The sequence below is a fragment of the Buceros rhinoceros genome, unplaced genomic scaffold, assembly GCF_000710305.1.
Source record: "Buceros rhinoceros silvestris isolate BGI_N320 unplaced genomic scaffold, ASM71030v1 scaffold9990, whole genome shotgun sequence".
Lineage (NCBI taxonomy): Eukaryota > Metazoa > Chordata > Aves > Bucerotiformes > Bucerotidae > Buceros > Buceros rhinoceros.
In genome coordinates this window covers 1,750-11,100 of record NW_010390144.1, presented here as the reverse complement: position 1 = coordinate 11,100, position 9,351 = coordinate 1,750, and the positions used below count along the sequence as shown (strand labels likewise).

Genomic DNA, 9,351 nt, shown 5'->3' with positions numbered 1-9,351 from the left:
CAGGAATTCGTGAACGTCCTGTTTTTCTAGAAAGCAGATAGACACAAGGGGATCCATGTTTTAGGTCAAGGCAGACCATATCTTGAAACAAGTAAGTTTTGACACTGTTCCATGCACTAGTCTTGCAGCGGCAGCTCTCCTGTGCTGCACACATGCAGAATTAAGTTGCTGTAGTCCAATCAGTTTGAACAGCAAACTCCACACAAAAGAACTCTTGCATACAGTAATTTAGCAGTCCCCAAGATGTAAAAAACCCACACCTGTTACCAACATATTTCTATATATTTCTATGCCGTAACATTATACTTTATAAAATAGCATATAGTTCTGTATCCTCTAGATATGATAGGAAAATATAGAAAGGAAAGCATACAATATGGGAGAAACAACAGAGAAAGAGTGGGGCTTGTAGTGAAATCCTTACCAGATTCCATAAATGTTGTAGAATCAAATGACATTCTGTGTGGTCCAACATGCTGGAAATTCTCCTCTTTGAGCTCTGACTGCACCTCATAGTTATTGAAAGGGTCCTCCTCCTCCTCTGGATCTAATTTCCTCAATCTGTGTGAAAGAGGGGCAAAAACCACAATATCAACAAAATCCTCGCTTTCTTTCACCAGTAAGTGAAACCTAAACATGGCACATTGTGCAGTGAAAGTACATTAACTGAGGCAAATTCAGAGATTTACATCCTAATTTTGTCCAAACCAAGATTTCCTTATCTTACGAATTTTGACATCTGCATTGTTCTCTATTTCAGTTTCACATTAATAAAAGCTTTCTTATTTTTCAATTACTTTTTAATAGTTTTAACTAAACCCAGTTTTCATTAAATTTACGAGAAGACAATGCATTGCATCTGCTTCAAAAATATAAGAAGCGTCTAGTGGTTTTAAGGTTTGGGCATATCAATCAAACAAAACCCCAAACAGCTTCCTCTGCATGGCTCTTGATATCCTGATAATGAAAGTTGTGGCTGTACAGTACCTGGAAGGGAGGAATTTCACCAACAGCTCTTGAAAATCAACTTTCTCCTCTTTTTTACATTTAGTATTCCGGACTCTAGCAGATCTCCTTTTTGCTGTTTCACCACTGTCTTCTGTAATTCTCCTTCGTTTCACACCTTTCTTAGATTTATCACCTACAGATATGTCACCTAGAAACAAAATTAAAAAAATCAAACCAACAAAAGGAAACAGACAGGTTAAATTGCCAAACAAAAAGTGAATAAACTTTTTTATTAAAAAAAGCTATTTGTGGCTAACACTTTTATTCTACAGATTCATTGGTTTCCTTCTGAAGAGAGTGCCAAATAATTAAAAAGAATAATAACTAAAATATTCACTTCAATATAAACTGGCTATGGCATTTTGGAAAAAAAAAAAAACAAAACACAGGGTTTCCTTCTGAAGAGAGTGCCAAATAATTAAAAAGAATAATAACTAAAATATTCACTTCAATATAAACTGGCTATGGCATTTTGGAAAAAAAAAAAAACAAAACACAGAAAAAACCACCAAAAAACCCCTGATCTGAGGCAAGAAGCAGACCTACTGAAACTTCCGCATTTCATTACTCCTTAAAATGTATTAGTCTAGTCTTCAAGAAGTGTCTGAAGAGGAAATCTAAGAGAAGTCTGCCTTTAACTCCAGAAACACCTCTAAATTCCCATGAATATCAGCAAAGTACTGGCAATTCCTTGATAGTTTTAGATATGTAAATACATATCCAGCTACACTATAAAATATTCAAACTTCTTGCTACAGATTTCAAATAAATACAGTTGACAGACTGGTTTTCTCAGAAGAATAATCCAGTCATCTTTTTCTGGAACAGCTCAGTTCTAAGGAGCTCAAGACTCTTCACAACATTAAAAGCTTGATACACATCACTGCTGGAGCAGAGATATGATTCCTCTAGTCTTAAAAAAAAAAAAAAACCCAAACAATTAAGCATAAGTCAATAGCACAGAACCAGAAGAGGTCAGGTACTCCTGCACTGGAGTAACAATTAGGAACAACAAATCAACCTGACCCTCAGCTCCATTAGACAGGAAAGTAAGTCCACTGTCCTGAACACTGGTCCTACGTCTTCATCAGGAATCAGTGATTTTCAGACAGTTTAGGTGTCCTTCCTTTTCTAATATGAAGGGTTAACAGAGCTTAATTTCATAGAGTTCACCTTCACTTTTTCTACCAGACTTTACACAAACACTGGAAAGGTTCTGAATCCACTAGGCAGTTTAAAGACAGCATTTCCCACTGAATTCTGTAGGGCTTTTAATACCCAGATAAGTAGGAAAGAGATCTTGAATTTTAGATGAAGTACCTTGCTCACCTACAGAAGCTCCCGGTTCCAATGGATTCTGACTGTGACTTGGGAAGTTGGGTGTCATTGCAGTATAAGGTAATACAGGACCTGCAATTGTCACCACTGGATTAGTGCTGACAGGAGTTGGCTGAATAACACTGATGGGAGTAGAGGTAGGAGAAAGCATCACATGTTGAACGGGGTCTCGGTATTCTGAGAGATCAATTCTCTTCCCCAGACTGGGTCGAGGAGGATCACATGTTGTGAGGTGGTGATACATGGCAAGTAAAGCTTCTCCTAAACACTTCCACCTGCATGTGGAAACACAACAGCATCACGACTTCATTAATTCTCATCACACTGTTTTCTACACGATGTTTTTAAACCTAACAGCATTCAACACTGGTTTTCTCCAATGCCTAAGAGGTAGCAAGAGCAGCTTTTCAGTGCAAGAGGAATACACACTAAGTGTCAAAATCTGTCCCGTGACTAGAAAAGCTGGAGAACATCTTTCTGCACTTCCTGTCATATGGACCATTGACAATTTCACACCTGGAACAGGTCCTGAGAAGCTTTTCGTCTAGAATACACCACTTAAGAGAAACAAGAACAAAATTTGGCAGCAGGCAAGAGTTTCCAGAGGAAATTGGCGAGTGGTTGCAGTAGGAAGGAAATGGGAATCAATAATTTGCCTAATCTCAAAAATATCTGCAACAAAAAAGGTCTATGCAGTAGTTGCTGAGGAAATTACTCTATACTGAATCCTGAGAAAAGCAGTGTCAAAGGAACCATTTTCAGGCTCTGCATTCAATCCACAACAATAATAAAAAAAATCTCATCCTTACCCACAAATAGAAGTAACTTCTCTGCAATAGGACCTATATGCAGAGTCCATTAACATTCCAGAACAGTATGTGCAATAAAAAGAAGAAAACCAATCCTTTATGCCTTAATAAAGCATATATAACAACTTACTAGTATCCTTTTACCTTGCTGCAAATGAAGAACTTTGTTCTGAGTTTACATTATTCCAATAGAACAAATGTTTTTTAAAAAGCTAAACTTACTTTGAAGTTCATATACAAACTAGTCATACATGAAAAATCCAATCATACAGTGGGAATGGCTGCCAAACCATTCTTAGTTAATACCAGTGATGAGAAAAACATCTTAAGTCAAAGGTTGAAAACTGGTAAGATATGAGGTTTGTGCAAAAATTGTAAGCTCACCAAACCAACCTATAAAGTCATACAATATGAAAACACCGGGGGTTTGGTTGGTTTGTTTTTACAAAAAAAAAAAAAAGAAAACATAAAGACATACGTGAAAAAGGGAATTGGCTGGACCAGCCTGAGGTCTGGTTCTCTGTCACGCACTAGCAAAGCCTGTCTTTTCTTACGTAGCTCCAGAGCTTCATCTACGATTCTTCCCGCTTCAGCTCCGCTCACATTTACATTATGGATAGACATGTCACTAAGAAATAACAAGAAATGAAGATAAGTTAAAGTTTTTGTTTGTGGGTTGCTTTTTGTGGTCTGGGTTTTTTTTAAAGCCTGGGGAGATTAATTTGGTATCCTAAAATGCAACAAAAAATAAAGTGTTAAAACAAGCATTCAAGTAACATTATTTTACAAACTTTATAGTATGCAAATAGAAGTGTTCACCATTCAAAATCTTTGTTCTGCCTTAAAAATTAGAAGATAAAGGAAGTTTGTCTGATTATGTTTTCCACTGCTGAGAAATTATAAGAAAGCAGGACATTTTGTTTTCTTTCTGGGACAGAAGCTTTTGTTTCAGAAAAAAATTGTATAGCTGAGGAATTTCTTTCATTCCAAAGTGCAATTTTGAGGAATTCATGTCATCAGAAATAAAATTTGGAGTTGAAAATTGTCTTGTATAGTCTGAGCCTAGGAATTAATTTTTGAATATAAAAATTTTTTCAGAGATATCACAATCCAGAAACAAAAAACAAGTGGCTAAAAGCCCTGGCTTAAATCAGCATGTAACACATTTTAAGAGGCAGACCTAAGTCAGTTTAATAAATCACGGTCTCTATAACTAAATGGGACTTTCTGACAAATGCCTACTGCTATACATAGAATCCTAGAGAATCCTTAAAATCTAAGTTATCCTTTCTCTTCTGTATCTTCTAAATACTCTGTATTTTCACAGTTTAGATGTAAGAGTATAGTAGTGTAAAATGTTAAACATGTTTTTGACCGATTTGTTGCATAGCTGAAGTGTGCGTGCTAGGACACACTCCACTTCCATTTACCACATACAGCTGACACAGGGTACTGATGTTAACTGCACAGGCAGCAATTACTACATTCAGTCAGACCAAACTACAATTACTCTAAAAACTTTGCTTATTTCTTCAATTCTGATGACCATCACAACAACATATTACATTATCAGAGGCAGCTCTGATGCTCAGTCGTTAGTTAACTTCGATCCTGTAAATTTTACAGATCTCTACTTTCTTTTCCTACTTTCCTCCTACCCAATCATACTATAAAATCCACACAGAAAGAGACAGTCTGCTTTACAGAGCTACGACACCAAACTTTTAGTAAAAGTTTTATGTATTGCAGTAAAAAGGTTATAATAAAGGAATAAAATATCAAATACAATATTGCAAAATATTTTCAGAGTTGCAGTGGCCTAAAGGCTTAATACACTAAGAATTTCTGCATCTCAGGTAGTAATGAAACATACAGTCTCCTGACAGTACTCATCTGTCAATAAAAATCAGTAAGACTCCCTGAAATCAACTGATATGAGAAAATTGTATCAAGTCCCAACTTTGCAACTGCTTGGAAAAGCAGTAATGGGGTGGGGGGGGGGGTTGGGTTTTGAGAGGTTGGTTTGTTTTCATTTTACTTAGGGAAAAAAACTAAAATGTATGCTGCAGATATCAGCTGCAAATAAGTAAAACAAACCAAAGGAAGAAGATTACAAGAGATCTAGGTATGAAACTAAGTGAGCAACAGGAAATGGGTTCTTTGTCTCTTTCTAACCCCCTCCAAAAGTAATTACTGAAGAACATTGTCAGCTGCACCAACACTTCCCCTTGATTTATTAGAAGGCAGGTCAGCAAGATCCTGTTAGAGCTTAAAGGATTATATCTCACCAGCTTTTCTGAACTTCCCCAAACCCCAAATTTACACTCCAAATGCAGTGTATACTCTAAGATGACATTCACCATTTGAGGAACATCCTCAAGGAATCTTTCCGGAGGCAAGGCTGCTCCTCAAAGATCTTCTCCTTCAGAACCAACCCTTTACTATATAGACAGTCTTTTTCCAGAGCTTTGCAGATGAAGTACAAACATGCTGACAGAGAAATAGAAATGGAATAGTCATTCACTGCTTTGGTTCATTCAAAAGCTCCCATTTCTGGGCTACATATACACCAAAGAATTCCAACTAAATATGACATTCACATAAATTATACCAATAGCTTTGTAACACGTCAAATAATGACAGGCATAGAGTTAAAATAACCCAATACATCTTCCTAAGTATTAAATCCAGAAAGAGAGTATCATCTGTTTTTTTTATACAATCTTTGCAGGACATCTTTTATTTACTTTCAAGACTCCATTCCTGCACAAAAGAAATTGGAATCTTAAAGCAGAATCACAATCATTTACCATTTTCATGTTCTCAAATGTCTTAACTGCAGTTTCCATCAGTGTAACAAGCAATGCTTTCCACCAGCTTTTTGCTCACATGGCCAATTACATGAAGAGAATTAGGACCATTCCAGTAGGAAAAACCTCAGCGATCAGATTCAACATTTCTGCCATTTCTTGCAGCTTCTCCCCTAAACTTCTTTTGAATCAGTTCACCCGCTGGACATGATTCAAACGCAAAACCTTAGGGTCAGTTGTTATCAAATTCTATAACTACAGTTCATCACATTAGGCTATGAACTAGACTGTCATTTTATATCCAAACTCTGGAACTATGTAGCTGGAAATGACTAGGAAGACAAAATCAACATACACTGAAAGGCAAGAGAACAGTCTACAGAGAAACTTCTTGCAGAGGCCCTGATCTAAGAGACACAGGTATTTATTTTTAGGGTAACCAGAATTGATATGAACCCTCATACTTTATGAAATAAAGAAAACCTCTGTCACGAAGAGTCTCTATCATACCGTGATGTACTGCTTAGGCAAGAAACACTTTCTTCTATATGACTGCACTGTTAGCAATTTTTATTAATAGGTAAAATTACACACATTAGAGAATTTTTTTTTGGTGTTCTGCACTTACTTGTGTAGTCGCTGAGTGTGTACAAGATAGTGATAAGGTTATCTAAACAAGGCCAGTGGTCAGGATTACACCTGAGCCCTTCTTCAAAAGCATGACGAGCTAGAGGTAGGCGGATGAGTTTTATTGCCACGCGACCAATTTTATACCATAGGTTGACATCAGTAGAGTCCAGCATTACAGCCTAGAAAGAATAAAGACAAACAAACACCAAACAACAAAAAACATTATTCACCTTTCAGACACGCTTAGTGACTTGTCTGCAGGACTGGCACTGCTTTAGTTTTCAGCAGGGTCACTACTGATTTGGGGACTGAATGGTGAACCGGTTGTTCCACATATAACATCAGAAAGTACACAGAACTCCAGACATACATTCTGGTGATGTATGCTGAAAGACCGATGTCCATTTTTGGCAAGTTTTTGCAAACATTGAGGCTCCATGTTGTATTTCAGCTGTACTGTACCTCCAAATAAAACTCCATGGCCGTCTCCAAGTCATCCCGCTGTGCTGCCAGTTGTGCTAGGTTTTTATAGGTGGAATATTTTAACATCAATCCTGGATGCTTCAGCCCTTCTTTCTCATCACCAGAAAGAACTGCCTAGAAATGATAAAATGAATGCAATGCAAGCATTAGGAATTTGACAAGCAGAAAGAACAGCAAACAGCTTGCCAGTTGATAACACTAACATTTCTAATTAGCTGGTAAGAAAGAAGTAATACAAAATGTAATCAAAACAGTTTCTAAAGTTTCACTCTCTAATAGTCACTGACCTCCCGCAGAAGACGAATCTCAAGCAGCTCATGATAAGCTTTAGCAGACTCTTCAAATCGGTCGTGTTTCTGAAGGTCCAAAGCTTTGTGGTACAAAGCAAAAGCTTCTGCTTCCTGTGATTTAAAAAATTAGAACCTATTTTGTAAGGCAATTTTATTAAATACACTTATTACAATACACTTATATTTATTAGGAGTATCAGTGGTTTCACACTTTTAATACTTTCTGCTATGTAGCAGTCCACAACCAGACTGTGCAGCACAACATGAGCCCTACTGATCAAATATAACTCATCTGAGTGGTTTTAACTTGCTAAAGGAGGGTTCAAAAGATAAGATAGTAATACAACTTTTTAAAAACAAAAAAATCATGGTTGAAAAATCCCTGCAACAAGAGAGGACAAAGCACTCACAATTTTCTTAATGAAGTTTTGTCTTGATGGGTTTACTTACTTGAGCTTCCTTAGTCTGTGTCTTATGACTTTTGAAGGTACCTTCGTAGTCATCCTCAATGGTGGAGCTCGCGTTCAGAGCTGCGATTCGAATCTAGAACAAGAGTCGAGATGCAACAAGAAATGTTACACCTACGTGTGCCACAGTTTCCCTTGCAAACTGGACTTTTTTTTTTTTTTACTTTACTTGGTAAATGGGTAATAGTGAGATATTTCTACATAAAGTTACAAGAGCTGTAACGAATTTAGTCATCACTAATTGCAGATACTAAAATAAACAATTCCTCTTCCCAAAATCAGCTGAAAAAACAAAATTTTAAAACCCCAAGATTTCTTGTAAGCAACAGCCTGCCTAGAGCAGATGTGTGCATTACAGAGAATTTCTTCAAATTCACCAATAACTGCAATCATTCCAAAACCAACGTTCTCATTAGGCCAATTTAGTCTTAGTCCTGGGGAAAGAGAAAAATTTTTATTTTATTTCTACCAAAGCATCTCAAAAACCATCTCAATAAGCCCTTACCATGTTCACAGCTATTCCCACTGTCTTTCGCCAGGATTAGGAGGAAGGGCCTAACACAAACAGGTCTGAAAAACAAAAACAAACAGGATTAGGATATTTATTCTGTGCGTAAAGAAAGCATTCAGAAGTAAAAGACAGGCTGGGAATACTTTAATCAATAACCAGTTAACTGTTCTAAGTCACCAACACCCCATATCAAGAGACAAACTGTCCTACCATACAGGACCAATAACCTTAAAGACAGACAATAAACTACACATTCATGATGGCTTTCAAGACCTAGTCCTGTCGGTGAGGGGAGAGTGAAAGTATTGGCAATGCAATCACCAGGGTTATCCAGTCACTGTATAGTATTTAATGAACACACGTTACATTAACACAAATCCCTTCGGTGACAAAAGCTAAAACCAGAAAAGCTCTGACACGTTAGGAGCATGAGTGAGTTCATATCTTATGAGCTTATCTTTAGTGACTTTAAAAAAAAAATTATGGATGTTTCTCTGCCTCTTCCATCTGCAGCACAAATGAGAGTGCTCTCTCACATCTAGAAACCACAGGATATTTATGGAACGGGAAAGGAAAATACCCTGAAGGTTATCTGTGTCAGACGGACTTTGCAGCAGGCCATAGCGTCTAGCCAACCCATTGATCAAAGTATTGTCTGCACCCGGAAATTCCTCTGATTAAAAATGTTTCCCTTACTGTTGTCCCGGCTAGAACAGAACAGGGTCTATAATGCAGTTGTCTTTTCAGAGTATGGTGACCAACTTCTACAGAGCACCTCTAATGCAAAAACAAGTTACAGCTACTGCATATGCACTCAGATCTACTCAATTTATGCAAACCAAAGAATCTGAACATTTCTTAATGAGTAGTTCTTCATTCTGAAGGAAGGATGCTAATATTTCCAGTCTTTTTACCACTGATAAAAAGTTTAAAGGAGAAAATACACATTTACAACCTGTCAGTCATTCTACCTCATAACTAAACCCATCACTTACATTCCATTAA

General features: G+C 37.0%; 1 protein-coding gene across 1 annotated transcript in view; it reads right to left on the bottom strand.

Annotated features, from left to right (window-relative positions):
• CABIN1 (calcineurin binding protein 1) overlaps positions 1-8,968 on the bottom strand; it is a gene marked incomplete at its 3' end in the record, with an annotated part of 38,290 nt that extends 29,322 nt beyond the window's left edge. Inside the window, exons 1-11 of the mRNA XM_010136657.1 lie at positions 8,927-8,968; positions 7,819-7,911; positions 7,366-7,479; positions 7,058-7,192; positions 6,594-6,774; positions 5,516-5,645; positions 3,634-3,783; positions 2,329-2,621; positions 988-1,156; positions 425-561; positions 2-26 (exon numbers count right to left, since the gene is read on the bottom strand). Of these exons, the coding sequence (XP_010134959.1) occupies positions 2-26; positions 425-561; positions 988-1,156; positions 2,329-2,621; positions 3,634-3,783; positions 5,516-5,645; positions 6,594-6,774; positions 7,058-7,192; positions 7,366-7,479; positions 7,819-7,911; positions 8,927-8,968 (1,469 nt within the window). The remainder of the gene's footprint in view (position 1; positions 27-424; positions 562-987; positions 1,157-2,328; positions 2,622-3,633; positions 3,784-5,515; positions 5,646-6,593; positions 6,775-7,057; positions 7,193-7,365; positions 7,480-7,818; positions 7,912-8,926) is intronic.
• Positions 8,969-9,351: the final 383 nt, after the last annotated feature.